The sequence below is a fragment of the Vipera ursinii genome, assembly GCF_947247035.1.
Source record: "Vipera ursinii genome assembly, chromosome: Z".
NCBI classification, from domain to species: Eukaryota; Metazoa; Chordata; class Lepidosauria; order Squamata; family Viperidae; genus Vipera; species Vipera ursinii.
The window spans coordinates 85,228,170-85,249,674 of NC_139517.1; the positions used below are offsets into that span (position 1 = coordinate 85,228,170).

The 21,505-nt window shown below is 34.2% G+C and overlaps 1 protein-coding gene across 1 annotated transcript in view; it reads right to left on the reverse strand.

Annotated features, from left to right (window-relative positions):
* The window catches only part of KCNH8 (potassium voltage-gated channel subfamily H member 8), a gene marked incomplete at both ends in the record, with an annotated part of 243,408 nt that overhangs the window by 11,356 nt on the left and 210,547 nt on the right, over nt 1-21,505 (reverse strand). The window contains 3 exons of the mRNA XM_083379020.1: nt 2,096-2,202; nt 10,114-10,469; nt 14,148-14,186. Coding sequence (XP_083235146.1) covers nt 2,096-2,202; nt 10,114-10,469; nt 14,148-14,186 — 502 coding nt within the window. The remainder of the gene's footprint in view (nt 1-2,095; nt 2,203-10,113; nt 10,470-14,147; nt 14,187-21,505) is intronic.

Here is a 21,505-nt window from a genome sequence, read left to right on the forward strand (position 1 = left end):
AAGGGCAATCATATGAATGAATAACGTCATATGAATTGGATTTAAGGGTAATCATATGAAATCCAAAGGAATAATAAACATAAAATTAAATAAATAAATAACAATAATGAAATCAATATTACCCTGTTTATTTTCATAGGACAAAATAAATCTGTTTGAAAGCAAATTAATAAATATTGCAGATTGTTTTTACCCTAATGCATTCTCATATAAATTATAAATGGGATTAAAATAAAAAATATATAAGTTATGCAAGTGCTATGTCTAAGACTTTTTAAAGGAGACAAAAATCACATTATCACTGAGGTAGATCAACTCTTATCTTTATCCAGAACTGATCCAGTAGCTTGCTTATGTAAAGGCTGAGCACTTTTATAAGAAAGTAAATCAGTACAGAAAGAGGGTTTGATGTACTGCATTTCTACCTGATATATGAGCTATGTTCATACATAATACTAATTAGGATAAGCATATCTTGCCCTCTGTGGGATGATACAGGAATATTTCCCATTTTATGCCATCATATCATGTGTGGATAATCTACAGTTAGATTCAGTCTAAAAGTAGTAGATACTTAAACATTAAAGTCATATTTGCAGGACCGTCTGCTTCCAGGAACGACTGCCCATCGCCCTGTGCGCTCACACAGGGAGGGCCTCCTCAGGGTGCCGTCGGCCCAACAATGTCGACTGCCGACCCCCAGGGGGAGGGCCTTCTCTGTGGGGGCACCTGCCCTTTGGAATCAACTCCCCTTGGAGCTCTGGATGGCTCCGGATTTCCATTCCTTTCGTCGCGACCTTAAAACATGGCTTTTTCAACAGGCCGACCTGGACTGATGGAAGGGAGGTTTTCTTAATTTTGTTTTATTGTGTTTTTAATTGGACTATTTATGGGATAATTTGATTTAATACCTTTTAATGTTTGTATTTTGTGTTTTTATCGTTGTTAGCCGCCCTGAGTCCTTTGGGAGATAGGGCGGCATACAAATCCCATAAATAAATAAACAAACAAACAAATAAACAAACAAACAAACAAACAAATAAATAACTTAAGCCATGGTGTGCACACAACAATAATTTATAATTTGTTGATTCACATATTAGGCTCAGCCAAAACCAAGTCACGTTATGGCTTGCTTCATGATGCATAAAATCACCATAAACGAGATACACAGTTATTCCTGATCTGTTTGCTATCTTTTACACAATTGTTTTATACATTCTTGAAGCACTTCCAGAACTATTAAATATCTGGTTGACTGAAATATTGTCTAGAGAGCTTCTGCTCTCCCCCCCCCCAGTAAATTCATTGCAGGGTTGCTCATAAGAAAAGGATCATGATTTTTCTTGAAACAAAGAAATAAACAAAACTTAGGACATAAAAACATTATTAGGCACTTGATAAGGACAAACTTTAGTGTCCTGTCTATTTTCAAATATGTAAAATTATCTGAAAAGATTTCAAATATGTAAAATAATTCATTTTCAAGATTCATCAAATGAATACCTTCCTTTGTTGAGGAAAAACCAAAATTTCTAAATTATTACTTTAATTTTATTAAATAATGTTTTCTAATATATCTACATTAGTTATTTAATAGTAAATATTATTAGATAATGTTTTAATCTGGCAAGTATTCATTTTTATTTTTCAGATATTATTCTTTCATTAATGCATTTAATATATTTTGAATATATTTAAAGCTAAAATATTTAAATCCATCCCTATTTGTGACCTCATTCGTTCTGGACACTATTAGTCAATTATGTCAATTACTCAAAATAGTCAACTGTTAGAAAAACATATTACTGTACTAATTCACTATAGTTGTAATGAGCACTTTTATGCAGCTTCTAAAGTCTTTCAGGACATAGCTTGAATTTTTGGAATCAAAATCTGCTCATTTATTTATTAAATGACAGGAAAAGTAATCTAAAAAACAAGAAGGACTCAACACTTTTCATTCTGTTAGGATTTGATACGCCAATCTATTTACAGGTAAGGATTTTTTTTCACAATATGCAGTACAAAAAAGGCATTCCTCTCCAAAAATACATTATAAATAATTTGTAAGGTGGTTAAATATAGCACTAACCCCTGATGATAGGAGATGATCTGGATTCTTGCCTCAATTGTTCAGAGCCAAACTCAAATGCCTGGTTTTCCTCATTGTTGCCATCATCCTCTGTTCCATCAACAATCCTGTTTTGGCAATTGGGATACAGCCAAGGCAATGATGAGAGGGGTAGCGAGGGCATACATGGTATACAAAAACAAGGGGAAAAGACAACAACGGGAAAGATTAGAAGGGGAATATAAGAGTTTAGAAGTTATACTCCAACAAGATCCACAAAAAGAGAATATCAAGCAATCTATGGATCTGATTAAACACAAGCTTAATATTTTAGACAAAGAGAAATTAGCACAACAACTGAGAAACACGAAACAAAATTTTTTTGAAAATGCAAATAAACCGGGCCGTTGGCTCGCATATAAATTGGGAAAACAAAAGGGGAAAAACTGGATTCGCGAACTACGAGATGAGGAAGGGAGAATATTCCACCAGGAAGAAAAAAAAAATCGTAGCCCAGGAATTTTATGAGCGTTTATACAAAGAAGATAGCCAGGCAAGTGTGGAGAAAATGGAGGAATATTTTCAAAAAGCCAAACTACCCAAGGTCACAGAAGATAACAGAAATATGCTAAACGAGGAAATTCGGCTATCTGAGTTGATAAAAGCTATTAATGCACAAAAGAACAATAAAGCATCGGGCCCCGATGGTCTCCCATCAGAAATCTATAAAGAACTACAAAATATCTTAGCACATTTAACGCAGTATTAGAAGGCGCAAGAACGCCTAAATCTTGGTCGGAAGCAAACATAACCCTTATCCCGAAAGATAATACGGACCATACATTAATCCAAAATTATAGACCCATATCACTTCTTAATTCGGACTATAAGATATTTACATCAATTATAGCGGAACGATTGAAACGATTTCTGAATGATTTCATAAACGCAGACCAGAATGGTTTTCTCGCTAAGAGACACACTAAGCACAACATTAGAATAATATTAGATACGTTGGAGTACTATGAATTACATAGTGGACAACAGATGGCATTACTTTTTTTAGACGCCCAAAAGGCATTTGATAATGTTAAATGGTCTTTTTTGCACCAACAGCTTAGCTTTATGAATATGGGTGAAAAATTTATAAATATAATTAGGGCAATTTATGACAACCAGGAAGCAAAAATAATTATTAATGGGGAAGCATCTAGGAAGTTTCAAATTCAAAAGGGAACACGGCAAGGCTGCCCCTTATCACCATTGCTGTTTATATTGACTCTTGAAGTATTAACGAGAATTATAAGAAACGACCCAAAGATAAAAGGATTAACCATTAAAAAGGAAACCTTTAAACTTCAAGCTTTCGCAGACGATCTGGTTTTTATTATGGAGGATCCATGTCAGATGGGACCAAATCTATTGGAAGAACTATCTAAATATGGTGAGGTTGCCGGACTGCGAATAAATAGAAATAAGACCAAGATGATTGTTAAAAATATGACCAATAAACAAAAAGAAAATCTGGCTGGAACCATGGATATAGAAATAGTCAAGAAAATAAAATATCTAGGGATTAACATTACGGCTAGATGCACCTCACTCAAAAAAGATAATTATGATAATGTAGTGAATCAAATAAAAGGTGATCTGGAAAGATGGGGAAATCTAAAACTCTCATTACTGGGAAGAATCGCTGTCATTAAGATGAATATTCTGCCTAAAATCCTGTTTCTGTTTCAGAACATCCCAATACAACTCGATTCTAAATTTTTTCAAAATTTGAATAAATGATCATTAAATTTTGTTTGGCAGGGGAAAAACCAAGAATTAAATTGAAATATTTACAGGACACGAAGGAAAATGGGGGTTTTGGATTGCCAGACTGGGAATTATATTACCATGCCGCGGCTCTGAGTTGGATTAGAGAATGGGTAATCTTGAGAAATAGAAGACTATTAACTTTAGAGGGTCACGATTTGCAATATGGCTGGCATGCTTTCCTATGGACGGAGAAACAAGGTCTTTTCTCACATTTTCAAAAACATCGGATCAGGCAAGCGTTACTTAATACTTGGAAAAAAATTAGATTTCACAATTACACTAAAGTACCGGTCTGGCTATCCACCCTTGAAGCGATTGTGTACCCAAATCTATTTGATTTGGGTAACATAATTTCATACAAGGATATTCTGAATGAGGAGGGGGAATTGAAACTTAGGAATGAACTAGAATTACAAGGTATAAAACTCAATTGGTGGGCCTACTTACAAATCCAATCAAGATTTAGGAAGGATAAAAATGAATGGGGGATATATACCTCTGAAACAGCATTGGACAAAATATTATTGGGACCAGACTCTAAACAAATAAGGAATTTATATAAATTGCTTTTGGGATATAAGCTGTTCGAAGAGCAAGTGAAAGATCCCATGTTGATCTGGGCTAACAATTTAGGACATAACATTGACTTAGGTACTTGGCAAACAATTTGGGACAGAAATAAAAGGATAACATTGGCCTCATCGTATAAAGAAAATTTATTTAAAATGTTTTATCGATGGCATCTTCCCCCAGCCCGTCTAGCAAAAATGTATACAACAGCATCTCCCAAATGTTGGAAGTGCTCTGAAGAGATAGGCACATACTTCCATACGTGGTGGTCTTGCAGTAAAACACAAAAATTTTGGAGAATGATTTGGATTTGGCTGAAAGAAATATTGAAACAAGATATTGAGTTTAGTCCAGAACTTTTCTTGTTGGGAATTACGAAAGAGAAATATCCTAAAGATGTGCTATATTTAACGATCCATATTATCACAGCAGCTAGAATGTCATTTGCGCAAAAATGGAAAAAGAATGAGATCCCAGGAGAAAAAGAGGTTATTAGGAAAATTTGGGATTGCGCAGAAATGGACAAACTAACTTTGGAACTAAAGAATAAAGATCAATCAGACTATTATAGAATTTGGAACAAATTGTATCTTTGGAGGGATAAAAAGAAAGGTCTTTAATAGGTTTTTCAGACTAGCTCATTGTCTTAAATATTCTGTTATTTTACTGATTTGTAACTTAAGTGTATCTAAGTGTTTCTTTGATGTACATATATACATGTATATATATATATATTTGAACATTGTAGACAAAAAGGTTTGTCAGCCCGCTGGTACTGTGTCCAATGTTTTTAAATAATAAATTTAATAAAAATTTAAAAAAAAATCCTGTTTTGGCCCCCCCAAAACAAAACATAAGCTTGGACTATTTTCACAGAAATCTCATTGATCTGTCATGCTATAATATAGTATAAACAATGTATACTTTGTTGGAGCAATATAATATTTACAATATGAATTTCATTATTTGCACCTAAATTCTTCCAACAAGCTAAAGTAAGACTGAAGATTAGTGATGCTTCAATTTGTATGTTTTTTAAGCAAATCTCATTGATGGGTTATGGTCATCTGACCACAATGTTACTTAAAATATTATTGGCATCATTTGAGGTTAGAAAGTTGTTTTATCAATAATGCTAATCTTGAGGCTTATTCTTATTTGGTTTCTTTATTATTGTTGTTATTAAAATTCCATTTAAAACATTTAAAATGGACTCTAGGGATGGAGGAAATATACATTTTGCATTTGAATGTGACCTATAGAATTTGTCCTTTTTAACCAATACATGACAACATTTAATCAAAATTTGTACTTTTTAGAATTTTGAGCCACAGTATGCCAACAATAAAAATGTGTATAATGGAAAAGTTTGTGCAAAAATCCATAAATCTATAAAGATATAAAAGAATTATTTTCTTATTAACATTAAGAGAAAATTTAAAAAAAATAATTAGATGGATTCATGCAAAAAACAAGTGGTATTGAAGAAATAAACTGATGGTGCAGCTAAAAATCACAGTATCTGAAAAGACAAGATTCAGAGCAATTCACGAGAGGATAAGGAGTGGCAAGTATTTTCAGAGGTGGTTAGAGAGAAGCTTTTAATGATACATCAGTCTTAGCTACACCTTGTACATGTAGAGATTATAAAACAGATATCAAAGCCCAATTCCAAATATCAGAGAACCATCCTAGCTAACCATTCCCTGCTACCCGTTGATTCATTTTTACCTGGATCTCTATTTTAAACTGAAATTCCAGTTTAATCAGAAGCTATTAGAGATCAGAGATTCTGCCCCCCCCGTCTCCACCTCAGCATAAATTTCTTAGAGGTTTCAGAAATATGGATCCAGAGTTGTTTTTCTTGTTGATCCTAGAAAAAACCTGCTTGGATCTTTAAAAAATCCAAACCAAACCAATAGGCTTTTCCTCTCTCAGTAAAAGAATGGGCAGCACTCTGGCCTTTACTTCTGTACATGCTTGGTTTTTTGGCCTTCTTGTGGTTGGTTGGTTGGCTTATTTGTCAGTGAATAGAAGAGCTTATTCAAGCAAATATGGATATTCATTGTTTGCCTGATATCCTGGGTGGACCAGGATTAGAACTGTATATGGAATGTTCAAGGTTGTTAAGTGAAATGGCATATTATATCTCTGTAAAGCATGAGGTTTTCGGGGAAGCAATAGTGGACTGAAGATGGTTCTGTGTATATTTCAGTGGCTTCAGTGTTTGCATTCCTATCTTAGGATTGTTCAGACTTTGGTACATGTACAGAGATAAAATGTGGGGCTAAAGTTTTTCCTTAGAGGAACTAATTGCCCTAAGCACAGAAACAGCTGTATTAATGCTATGAGAATGTCGGCTGGAAAATCGATCACTACAAATGCTACAAGAATGCCTGAGGCTGCACTGGTATATTTTCTTCAGGAAAACAATAGGTATTTGTCATCTAATATGATAAATGCAAAATAGCAAAAATGAATATTAAACTTTACCATATGACAGACATTTATTGGTTGGTGTATGAATTCACTGACATTCTAATTTCTCAAAATATTTTCAAGTTGCAATGGAAGTTTGCAAACTATGAAGTTTGCAAACTATGAAGGATCAACTGAATTTTTGAACCTATTTCTAACTTGTAAATATTGAAATTGAATATAAGATACCTGTACAGGTAATCCTTGACTACCTCAAATTACAGCCATACGTTGTAGCAGTTGTTAATGGATCACCACGTGACTGCCTGATATTACAATCTTTCTTGGGACAGTTGCCATGAGAAACTGGACATAAGTACGAGAAACCAGCAAAATGCCAAAAATCGCAGTCATGTGATTTGCAGTATCCTGCAAATGCCATAAATGCACAATGGTTGCCGAGAGGTCCAAAATGTGATCACATGATTGCCAATGAGGATGGGCCACCATTGGAATTTTGGAACTGGATTCTGGGAAGGTCTGGTGTAAGTTCAAACAGTCACTAAGTGACTGATTGTTAAGTGAGGATTACCTATATGTGAAAATGCAGCATGGCAGAGGCAATTCCATCTCAACATAGTGCATATATATTTATGAGTACATATCTACTCATTTGAATTTTAGCACTGCTACCTTCCTATTACACTCACTGTATTCTGAATCATTGCAATTTAGCACACTTGCCCTTGTCCTTCCTTCCTTCCTTCCTTCCTTCCTTCCTTCCTTCCTTCCTTCCTTCCTTCCTTCCTTCCTTCCTTCCTTCCTCTTATTGAGAGATACAGCAAGAATGATTTTCTCATCATTCTCGACCACTGAAATTATGTTTTGAATGAGGATGTTTTTTTAAAAAAGATGTTTATTATATTTTCCCTAATTCATTTGAAAAGACACCCTTTGCTATTGAACCTTATCCAAACTGAAACTACCTACTGTATTGAGAATAAGGGGACATTTCTTTCCCCCAAATAGTTGCCTTTTTAATGCAGCAGGTAGCTATATTAGCCTCTATTTGTTCATACGTAAATAGAAAAATGGGGACTTTCTCATTTATTGAAGCAAATTCTGTTAATGAATATTTATGCAAACTTTGCAACTGTGTATTGGTTGATAAATATTTATTTATGGTTTCAACTACATAAGAGTCATAGATATATTTAGCATAATGAAAATAGAATAATAGCATGATGGAACAATAACTTCTTGAACTATTTTACACAGGTCACAGAATATCTATTAAAGAAGATTGCTTTAATTCCGATCTGTCCAAAGCTAAATTCAGCAACATAAGCATGGAGATTTCTCTAACTATAGCTATTTTTAATGCTGTATAAGTCAATTTAAAATGAAAAAGGGAGCACCTCATCATATGCATTCATAGTTCTTGTAATTTCAGTGAACTTTTCACAGATAAACTTCCCCCTAAATTGCATTTAATGTCTCAGTGAAACCCCAGGAAAAAGGAAATATATTCTATCAGCTCTGTAACTATTTTTTATTTTGGTAAATTTGGAATTTAATTTAATTGAAGAAAGATACGGCTTTAAACAAAAACTATGCAGCATCCTGCAATTGTGCTTAAAGGTGGAGTTTTTGCACCATTGTGACCTGACCAATGTTCCAAATCATCTGACCATAGACCAAAAATATAATGAGACAACCAATTTTTAACTTTGATGTTTTTGGTTTGGTAGCTTTTTAAAATGTCCAACTGGTATGAGAAGGACTGCAAGGCCATCCTTGACTCACTTTAAAAGACTGGGCAAAAGGGACCATGCACGCTCCTCTGTAAAATTTAACCCCAGAATATAGGAGAGCCAAGAGCTGATATGAAGCAAGAGTTACTGCTAATGGGAAACCACTTATTCCCAGGCACTGATGTTTTAAATTTAGCATGGTGCTTGCAGTAATTTCTGCTTATCCTTATGCTCTTGCTGTGCCAGAAATTAATCAGTTGTGCTGCTAGTGATAATAACAATAACACATCATCCTTTAGGTGTGGAGCCAATCAGAGAGCAGTGCAAATGTTACATGGGGTTATATCACGGGTTTAAGCTTGGACTGAGTTCCCCAAGTATGCTCAGTAAGACTCATAACTGCATCTTCAAATGAAGTCATATGGGGCTGCATGGAAATGAACAAGAATTAGCTTAAGCTGTGATATTAATTAGTTTGACACAACCATATGCAATTGCTTTGTTCTGTTATGAATGGGAAAATTAATAAAGAAGCAAAGTTAATAAAATACATTTGTTTGGTTTGAGATGTAAAGTACAGTGTATATCTCATAAACAAATCTGTGGAAGTCAACTGCTTTATATTCCAACTTTCTTCAAAATGCTTAATTTAGTTTTCTGATTGAGATAGAAAGGGAAACTATGGTTAGCAGTGCCTTATTGGTTTGTTTCTCTCTCACAAGGAGCAAGTTTAAACAGCAACTCTGCTATAGGGTATTATGGATGACAAAACCAGCCTTGTAAATATATTAGTCAACTAATCCTATTTGTGCCCTGATTATAGCAATTTATTTAAAACCTGTCATATCATTTTTACACACCATGGGAATTTTTCTTTTGTATGAAAATCATTCAGAAAAATCTGTGGGATGCTGCATTTCAGATGGAAATAGGTTTTTTTAAAGGAATATTGATAATAACATGAGATAAATCAATATTATATTGATGTATATATAGATGTTAGTTTTTAGTTTTTATCACACCTATCAAAATCTTCATTCTTTGTAGGCATCTCTCCCTGTTTCTCTCTCTCTCTCTTTATGTACACACACACAGACACACACATAAAAAACCCACAGTATTTAAAAGCAAGGTTCAATAAGTGATGGCTGATGACATATGTTGTCTAAGACTAATGGTATTCTAATACCCAACAGAAGTGATTAATGAACTTCAGTTATTATTATTAATAAAATATGTGATTAGCAAATTTTTGCAGGTGTAGTCAGATAATAAATTTTGTTCCAGCCCCATTTAATGAACATAAAGATAATTCCCTCTACAGTCTTGCAGCCAAAATGAAATACCAGCAAGACTTGTGGAAACAGCAGTGTAACTGGAAATAACACCAAGGAATAGAAAAACATCTTAGTGAAATGCAAAAATAATGGCACATGAAGTTGTCTATTTCAACAAGGCTTCCCTGATGCTTACCGAGGGCTGAGATCAGGAGGGATGATGCTGTTTAGTGATGAAAGATGCAGCTTCAGATTCTTCTCTTTCCTTTTGGAATAGTAATGGAGTTCAGTTTCATGCTTGGTTCTAGATGAGGTTGCACTGCAAACTCGGATGGGTGAGTGGAAGGGAACAGTTCCTGAGGTGAACTGTTTCAAGTTTATCCCCAGATAGCTTTTATTGCTTCCCGATTTTTTTTGTTGGGAGGCTGTGCTTCTTGTGTGAACTGGGGAAAGAGTTGCTGCTTCCTCTTCTGCCATGACTTCCTCTTCTTCATCATCCTCCACAATGGATGGAAGTCTTTTATTTATGCTGCCATTTCCTTTGGAGTCTGACTAAAATAATGAATCATTCATATTAAACTTTTTTTTCCAAAAGAAAGGAAGCTAGTTGTTGTGCAAATACATCAGTTGTTGAGCTATAACCACTTGAATCTAACCAATCCCCCAGCCATGATTCATTTCTAAGCAATTATAAGTTGTTTGAAAAGAATAGTCAATGCATTTAATTGGAAATGTTTTATAATGTTAGCTCATACTAAACCAAGTGATATTACCTGATAGATGTATATCCTCAATAGTAATGTTTAAAGTTTTGAATCCTGTCTTTAGAGCAGCATTGACTCCAGTTTAAATGTGTGGGCAAATTAATTTATGTTGCAATTGTTTATTTATTTATTCCTATGTTATTATTCTTTTTCTTTAAGCTTGATTCATAATATAGGCAAATAGAGAGAAGAAGAAGAAGAAGAAGAAGAAGACAAGATGCCCCTTCTATCACTACAGTTTCTTTGGGGAGTTAGGGTAGACAAGTGGCAGTAGCAAGATTGAAGAAAATAAACAGCAGACCACGGGAATATTGGCAGTAGGATCAGTCTGGAGAATTGGTCTCTTCAGATGGTCAGTGATAACAAATCTTGGCACATGCAACCAGACCAACTTTCTATATCTGCTCAAAGAAATGTTTTTTATAAAGAAAAAAAAGCAGGTGTCCTAAAACAACTTCAAACCATAAAAATAGATCAACATGAAAAATAACAATATCTAATCAACATTTTAATTAATCTTGCATTTCATTTGAAGTAGCATAATGTAGCCATTATATAATTATTAAATAAATAAATAAATAATATAGATGAGGACACTGGGAGGAGCTGCTGTATAATTGGGACATCCCTTTAAATTCTATTCCATGTTTCAGGTCTTTATATCCTGAACAAAGGGAGCATAAACCAGAACCTTCCTTGAGGCTAATAGCAGGTGAGTGCTATTCTCTTTGAGAAAAAGCACAATTGGTTGTATTTCAGGCTATATTGAGATTCCCTGCAAAAAAGATTGGTAGCTTAATAAAATAATATAGTAGTGCTGAATAGCAGAAAATCTTCTTACAATATTTGGGTATTCATGAAGAATGATTCAAACAAAGACATTGTGAAATGCAGGAATCAAAGTGGTAACATTTGTATGTTAAGGAGAATAATGCTACCTATGAAATTTGATTTAAAATTACATATAACCCTAATTTTTGCAATGAACTCTGTGTTATTTTCTGTACCCATTTCTTATACAATTCATGTTGTATTATCTACTCATTAAATAAGTAACACTTAAACAAACTCCTATAACAACATTTTGTGATGGCCTGCTCAATCCTTACACAGCATATTTGTATGAGGATGTTTTTATGAAAATAAAGATTTCTCTCTTTCTCTGTGCTAACAAGTAATTTACAAAATGCATTAGGTTCAAAGAACATGACAATTATCCTTAAAGAAAGAATTGGCTTTCAACTACAGGCTTCCTGATGTCAAAAAGAGACATTAAGAGAGCCAGTTTAATCCAGTGGTTAAAACACCAGGGTTAGAAACTGGGAGACTGAGTCATAGTGCTATCTGAAAACAACTGGGTGATTTGGGGCCAATCACTCTGTCTCAGCCCAACTCACTTATACAGGGTTGCTATTGTGGGGAAAATAGTAGGAAGACTTCAACTGCACCCTTGAGTATTTATAAAAATAACAAAACCGGATAAATAAATAAATATTTGTGCTTTTAAAATCTAATGCAAAACTGGCTGGGGAAGTGCATTGTTTTTAATCTATATCTATATATTTCTATCTCTGCATACACACCATCATTCAATTACAATTCTAACTTTCATAGCATCATGTCAATAGATAAATGGATAGGGATCATGTTACTTAGATCAAAACAGTTATTTAGCTAGAAAAATATAAACACTGTGAAACTCATGTCTAATCTTAGACAGCAAAATTCATCTTAAATTGCTAACATGTAGAAATACATTAGCACACTAATATAAAAATCAGTAGTTGGTATTAAGGTTAAATCTAAAAATGAGTGTAATAGTAATCAGGAAGAAGAAAGAAAGCATTTGCTGAACAGAACATAGTGTGTGTGCATACTTTGAAAATGATTCAGATTAGGTAGATGGCATCTGTAGGAGTACAATACAATACTCTGTGTTACTGACTGTGACCCACTGTGGATCCTGGTAGATAAATGCTTTGGATTTCATGCAGGTGTGAATGGGGCATGTTTCTGCTACTAATTAAAATAGAAAACTCTTTTCGGCTTTCTGTATTAGACTGAAAATATGGTCCTGATTTTTAATAGCTATATTAACTTTGAAAACTGGGTTTCTTAAAACATTATCATCTCTCTTCTCCCCCTCCCTCCGAGTTGCATGGAAACTTTAAAAGTCAGGCTCGTTTAATGACCAGCAGAGAGGGTTTTGGCTTGTGGAAGGTCCAACTTCTGAATCATTTTAGAAGCATGCACAACACAATAAAACTTGTGCTGGGCAAAATGGAAGTTCCAGTTTAAACAACAGTTATCTCCAGGCTGGAAAAAAGTCCTTTCTAAAATCATGGAAAATTGTGCCAATTGGTGCATGGCAATTTTGGATTAGGAGGACTGATAATGTCATTCAATAATATACAGCTTTTGCTACTTCTATGCACTGAATGTCTTTCTTTTTTAATCACTGGGTGGTTAGTAATATACTAAGGCTTCAGAATCTGAGCTGCAGTAAGACAAGCAATCATTAAAAGACAGTAGAAAAGATAGGAATTCTAGTCATTTGCTGCCATCTGGGGTGGTTATCTGGAATTTTGCAGCCCAGATCTGATTACCCTCATTATTTAATCCTAATACTATATTTAGGATTTAGGGTCAAGATACTCATTTGTGTTTGTTATATGTACTAAAATATGGGGTTTTGTCTATGGATGGAAAGCACCATTCCAGATTAGATAACACTTCTCTTTTTGATTGAACCTATAGAAATACAGTTTGAAATACAGCCTACATACAGAAAATCATAAAATGTTTTCTAGGACTCATCTGGGAAATTATACAAAAACTCCTGCATGGAAGGAAACATTTACTTATTTTAATTTATTTTTTTAACTATTAGTCAGATCATTTAAAAATTATCTTCAGTCTAGGCTACCTTAATACAATCAGTCCTGTGAGTAAAAAGCCATTTGGCATATTTTCAGCTATGTTTATAATACCATGTTTGTCATATGTTGTAAATTTTAATTATTATTTTTTTCTTGATGCAATCAAGATGCTGAACTTGATATTTTGATTTAATATGATATTAAGAATACCTTGCTTAGGAAGCCTGGAAAACCTAATACTTCAGATTTGACAGCCATAGAAAATGCAAAGGATAAACATTAGAATCAACAGGCAAATAACCACATAGTATTGTGAAATGAGACAGACTTTCAATTAAAAAGATTTTGTATATCAAAATATGTCCACATATATTAACAGGCAAACATGCAAGCTTTAAATTTCAAATGGGAGGGGTAGCAATGGGACATGCAGATTCACAAGCTTATCCATGCCAGCTTAATTACACCAGTTAAAGATAAGGGTCTTTTTAAAAATTCAGTTTCTGGCAGATCCCGAAAATGGTATCCATTTTTTGCTTGGGATTAAATTATATAGGTATTCTCATATTAAAAGTGGACATCCATACCTGACAGATGAAAGACTTGTTTGATAATCTGGTGATTACCTGAAAGAACAACAGATAGAGGAAATAGCGAATACCAGAATTTGCACACATGAGTGGTTTCCAGAATGAATTTTAGAGCATGATGTAAAAGGGAAGTCTCATATCAGATATGAGATAGCCTTTCAACTTTCTTTCTGACATTAACAAAATAGTTTTGTAGAAAGTGAAAAACTAAAAAAGTAATGGACTTGCAATTTATACCAAAGCTCCTTTTTTTGTTTAAAGGATTTTATTTATGGTGAATGTATAGAGAGATCTTACACTCATCTTGAAGTAATTTTTAAGTGAAGTGAAATGGTGAAGAAATGAGATAGAACTTGATCTGGTATTTGTTTAGCAGAATGAAGTGGACATCTTCCCTGTGTCCACTAAATATATGAGTTGTATGTAGTATTTAGCTGCCCTTTGTCCACTAAACAATTTCCTAGTACTGAGGTACAGTGAAATACAACTGCAATCATTGAAGTACAATTCAAATTCTTTTCTGATCTATGCCTTTTTCATGGATTGAAGAGACATATCATCATGGTCTTTATTTCAGGCAGCAAAATGTCTTTGGTTTAATTCTATGAATTAACCCACATATGTTATGATTTTACAGACAGGAGTTCCTATTGCTTATTTCTTGGGAACTGCTCAGGTGAACTATGTTGTTGAAGAAATTTTCTTGTTCATATTGATGGCACTTGCTCATAAATAAACTTTTCAAAAATGGATCTGATAGATATCAAGCAAATCCAGATCTTAAATTGGTAAGAACTAGAGAAAATATGTTTGGAAATAAGCTAAGACCACTAAACTACCTATTCATTCATATACTTCCATTTGTGACATGCATGCCGTATTCCTGCAGTGCTGTCCTTATGGTTTGGAAAATCTCACTGGGATAGAATATGGCATATGAACACTTACAGGATGATTTATATTTTAAATTTTGCATTAAGTAGCTTCTGAGGAGCAATCCACACCCTGAGTTTGAAGAAGGAAACCTTTTTTAAATTTTTTTGGTACTGGCTTCTGCCAAATGCATCCCTGAAATGTACTTGAAACTGAAAATGCCAAGCCTTCAAGAAAACTGCCAAGAATCATTGACTTTCCATGAATTTCTCCTAGATTTCTGCTTTGTATTAGATAACTTATAGTTTTGACTACAACTGTATTGTTATTGATTCAGTTTTTGGAAAGCAGATGTCTTATCTTTATCCTTGACTTTTATTACTTTGGATTTTCCTGTGTTTTTAAGTTTTGAAGTATATTAAGAGCATTGTTCAGCCTAATAGGCCACCATGTCACATTTTAAATAAAACGTTAAAGAAGGATTTGTGAACTACCACCTAGAATATATACTGAATTCTTTGCTCTGTGTTCTGCATGTTTATATGACATTTGCAAGTATGCACAAATAAAATTCAGCCTTACAATGAGACTTATATTTAAACTGGTATGCTACTATGCTTAATATTTTTTTTAAAAAAAGCTGCAACCATTTTTGTTTGTGAACCTTGCTAATAGTATGTAGATCAAATGCCATACGCATTGTACCTGAAGATTTCCCCCCCCCCCGTGGGGTAATGGAAATTATAGGAGCATATGACATGGGATTTCTGTATCACCTAAAAGCTTAATGACTCATACGTGCTCACCTCTCCATTTTTTCTTAAAGTAGTAAAGAGTGCTTTTAAAAAATGAAATATGTAAATCCCTCACTTGCATTCTATTGAGAGATATACAATCTGAAGGACCTCTTAGGTGAGTTAGAATTGTTAATGTAACTAAAGTCAATAATTGAATATAATATTCTCAAGACAATTTCCCAGTCGAGCACCTTCTGAATTTTAATTTTTTACTTCATCAGCTTGCTCTCTGTACTGTAGCTTCTGTTCTATTCTGTTGCTTTGTTATGCTTTCCAATGGGCAAGATAACACAAAGCTGATGCCTCACTCCAGCTGCTCCCCTAGTATTAGGGAAGAAAACCATGTAAATTTAAAAAGAAACAAAATGCAGTTTCTTTCATATTTCAGTTGATGATTATATTTTATAGTGAAGTGTAAATCAGATTATGAAGGCATAATTGGACAATTAAAGGTTTGGAGATATTGTTGTACCCTCTCTTAGTTTTTTTCTTGTGCATTTTTTGTTTTTCCATAAGCATTTATTTAGAAAAGGTGATTGGTGTGCTTCCAATGTCCCCAGATAACCCTTCATTTCTCATAAATGGGTGAACTCATGGACATTTAACTCCTGGATAAGTCAGTGCTTCAATCAAGACTGAGAATTCCTTCTTCAGTGTCCATATATATATATATATATATATATATATATATATATGAAAACATATCTACAAAAACATATATATATATATATATATATATATATATATATATATATATATATATATATATGAAAACATATCTACAAAAACATATATATATATATATATATATATATATATATATATATATATATATATATATATATATATATATATATATATATATATATATTGTCTCATTAGCTCTCTTCTGTTAACATGTTTTTTCTCTAATCTCCCTGGTTTCTCAAATACATTTACTTTTAAATAAATTTTTGTTTTTGAAGATGTTTACTAGGGGTGTCTTGAGCAAGTTGGCCCCCAAGGTCACTATTTTGCTGCTCCTGAGATAAAGCAAGACACAGTTTCTGTTCCAGCCAGCATTTCTGCTGAAACATATGCAATAGTTGTGGAAAGAGAAGTCAGCTACAACAATTACTACCAGAACTGCCAAAGCTGATAAATGTAGATCTAAGAGAAGAAGAGGATGGCCAGCAGCCAGTTGAATGGATACAGTTATAGTGGCAATGAATGCTTCATTTGAAGACCTGAAAGACTAAGTTAGGTAGAGATTATCATGGAGAAAAATCTATCAGTGTGGTTGCTAACAGTGAGCAACACCTGGATGGCACTTAATTAATCAATCAAACCATTGTAAAAACTGTGTTTCAGAAAGGTCATTCTCTTCCTTTTGTAGGAATATCAGCATTCTATGGACAAAGATGGGACAGGCCAGACTCAATCTTGTGGCTGTTCTGCACAGACATAAACAAGCCTCATGCAAATTACAGCTCAATGTTACAGACGACACAGCTATCAAAGAGCAACACTTTGACAAAACAGTCTCAGTGAGATGGAGACAGTTAGACTTTATTCAGGTGACGGTCCTCCAATTCTGCTTTCAGCACTAAAAATGATAGAAACTTCATTTATATAGTTTTAAACAGAGTGGAGGTTTTTGCTTGACTGCAGCTTGCTTCCATCCATTTGGAAATCATCATGTTTAATCCACGAGCATAGTTACTTTCAGTAAAATAAACTATCCTGCCATAATCTGAAAATTAAAGCTTGTTGCTCTTTAAAATAGGAAAGCAATTTAATGATTCCCTAGACATTTGGGGACATCTTCCCTCCCTCCCTCCCTCCCTCCCTCCCTTCTTTTTGTGTGCTGCAATTCACTTAAGGCTTTTGGTATACTGCAGTTAATTTTGTGATAGCAGTGCCTGTAGTACAGAACTGCATTACAATACAAAACAGCAAAAACAACAAAAAATGACTTTTGGACCTAAGATAAGTTTTTCTTTCTGAAAGTATGCTGGCTCTGTGCATTATAGGCTCTCGGGTACCATGTTTTTAAAACATAGATAAGCAGCTTTGTAAGCTTGTGGATTTCCACACACACACACAAATAACACACATACATGCACGTACACCACCACCCTCTAGTTAAGCTTTATAATCAGATGCTTCAATCATAATCCTAGAAAATGAGTTGAATGAAAGAGGAAATTCAGACTGTTTGAAAAACTAAAACTAATATACCAAAATTCTGTCACTATTTCAATCAGCAGCAAAGTTTCAGTATTAATCTAGTATGTGCCTTTTAATAAAAATTTTAATGTGTCAGTTCAGAAATTTCAAAATATCTGGTCAGTGATTTTTGCAATTCAAATCGCTATTTAAATTAAATGGGGCAGAAATTGGCCAAATGGCCTGCCCCTCATTCTCAGGTACGTTGGACAATGTTAACTACCCATGATAAATATTTCTGATAAATTTCTTGCATTCTCAAATATGTTGCACACTAAATGTTGAATTCCTAAATGGATGTATTTTACTAAACACAAGGTAGTTTGAAATATTCATATACTGTGCTAATCCAAAGACCAACTTTCTATCAAAAGTCAAGGCCTGTCTAGCATAAATCAATGTAAATCATTATTTATCTAGTAGTGGCTCGGAAGCAAAACATCAAGGAAACTGATGGCATTTCCATGTGTATAAGTGCAATCACCTTTTAAGCAACCCACCAATCTTGTGGTAGTTGGCAAATAGTCATTTCTGATTTACTTTTTAACAGATAACAAATGATCAATAGCTTGGGCAGGATGGGTGTCATTGTGAAAGGAATAAGGATAGTGTCACCACAGACCCACAAGAGGGAATGTGTAGAAGAGGAGCAGGCAGAAGTGGGTTGGCAGAGTTAAGCACATCATCATCTTAGAGTCATTGCTTTACCACAAGTACTCCAAGTTCAACCTCACCTGAATGCCATTGATTCCTATCTGACACAAATTTTAGTTGACCAGATTCTTATGTATGAGCTTGAAAACATTTTCTATGCTACATCTTTACAAATGGTTCTGATTCTTTGCATCCGACAGGATGGGACAAAACCCAGGTGGCAGCTGTTTTAGCTTGATGTCTTTTGGTTGAAAGCCAAAATCTATTCTTGTGTCTGGAAGTTATTGTGGGAATCTATTCTTGTGTGTCTGGAAGTCATTGTATGCTAAGAAGTGCAGAGTCAGTTGTAAATGAAGTGTGGTTAAAAGATTCCAACCTTGTGTTTAGGCTAGGTTCATGAAGCAAGCTAACTAGGTTCATGAAACAAACTAATCCTAAATCTGTTTGACAAAAGCAATTGCTAGCTATATTACAGTTATACATAATGGCCTAATTCAAACAATTAAATAACAGATAACTTTTCACAACATGTTGACTTGCAAACTACCCAATCCTTAATCCTATTCCCAACCCAATCTAATGTATGGTGTGACCCATCTGTAATACATGAATGCAAAGTGTGGTTTATTTGTTTATGAAATTCAGTCAATTATTGATTATTCAATAAACCCTTTTTATTGCTACTGGAGATAGAATTAAAGCAAGTAAAGAAGTAATTATTTCCCCACTCCATAGCATGTTCACAATCAAAATTTATAGAGAAAGTGGCCAAAGTGTACATTAAAACTAGAGATACTGTATTAATGTAAAAGAGATGGTCTATGACTTAGATATTTAAAGTTATGTCATTTATATAAAGATGTGAATGAAATAAATTTTAAGTACTATAGTTTTTTTAAAAGAACACCTAATTTTTGCAGTTCTCCAACTACATATACATTCCATGGCTAAAACAGGTAACAGTGTAAGACAGGACTTGGAATATCCTGAAATAAATCATGACATCATCCACTGACTTTGCTTAATTATCCTCTTTAAACTTTTGCATGCCAAAGACAAGTTTTTCTGTTCCTTTTCTAGTTCTTCCTAGGAAACATGTTAAACGTGCTGCCACAAGGAAAAGACATTTATGCAGTTACGGAACAGTAATTTGATATCAGCTATTTACCAATTTACTGCATTTTGTCCACAATGGCTACCTAGCATAGGTGAAATCACTCTTCAACCCAGAAAGACTTCTTACTGTCATGGGATCACACACTGTATAATTTTGCAACGTCTGTCTCATTCTTCTCCCATTTAATAACTTTCAAATGACAAATCCTAGAATTTTCAGCCAATTCCTGGTTGTACAAAATGTACCTCATATTTTTCTCCAGTTTTGGTTACAGACATGAACAATGGAAATTCTTTCAAAGTTAGTGGTTGTAGCTGTTCCCCCCCATCCCTTCAACAATGTCTTGAATGCTTTGTAGCCTCCTTAACCACCACCACCCCTTTCTGGTTTGAGAACACTCCAGGGAAAGCATCCAGAGACGAGTTTCTTTTTGATGTGTTCCCTCAGGAATTAACTGAAGTGTGATAAGTTGAGGATTCTCAGATTGCTGGAGAGAAGATAATAGAATGAAAGACAGAGTGCATAGTAAATCCCTTGGTCATTTCATCACTCAAATAAAGGCCAGAATCCTTTCCACCCGTGAGAATTTTCCTTATTTCTTCATTAAATGCATAGGTTGCAGCAATATGGGTGGCTGACAAGATGCAACATTAAAACGCAAGCAACACAGCATACATAATGTCCAGATCAATTAAATAACTGAAACTTCCCATAAGGTTTACCTCTTCTTTCCAACAATTCTTTTCAACATCAAAATGGAAAAAAATGAAATAAAATGCAATAAAGTTCAGCTCCACACTAATACTAATTGTTTCTACTTCAAATGTCAGGGCAGGGGAAGCAGTACATGACATACAGTCCCATTTTTCAAATATCACTCTGAATAAGCATCCAATCCACAGATGTAGATTTCTACTTATCCAAGCAAGCCCTCTATTCCACCACAGAGTGACATATATTGATAGTATCCATTTGAACTGAAGGCAAGGAGTAATGCCTTCCCCAAGGTTTTCATCATCCTTTGGGGCTTCATTAATACTTGTGAAGTGGCATTTGAAATCTGTGAGTCACTCAGAATGCTATGGTGCTAGGTGTTAAGATATAAATTACAACTAGTAGCGATAGGATACAGTGTAATAATTATATTTCTTGGAATATTTTATTAATTTCACCTGGTGTCTTCTAACTAAGTAATTCAAGGTTACTGTCAGCAAAACAGTAGGTTTCCAGGTAATTAGCAAATTTCATAATCAGGAATAGTCAACAATGCATGCTTTCCAAACTTATTTTAATTTTTGTCAAAGGCTTAAACATAGTCTAATCATTTATTTTGCCATCCTTCATTTTTTTTCATCTAGAGGTTGGAAGCTCTTAATGAAAAATAAATGAATAAACAGAATAACATGTATTAAAATCATTTCTCCTGTATTCCGTTAAACAGTTCTCATTCAGTTTAATGAAAAGCAATTTGCTTTAGAAATCCTTTCTTTCAAAGGAGAACATTTCAGAGAAATTCTCATGGGTGGAATATAGCCTTCTTGCACAGTGTAGGTCAGGAGTCTTCAAACTTGGCCCTTTTATGACTCGTGGACTTCAACTCCCAGAATTCCTCAGCCAGGCAGGCTGGCTGAGGAATTCTGGGAGCTGAAGTCCACGAGTCATAAAAGGGCCAAGTTTGAAGACCCCTGGTGTAGGTGAATGTACTT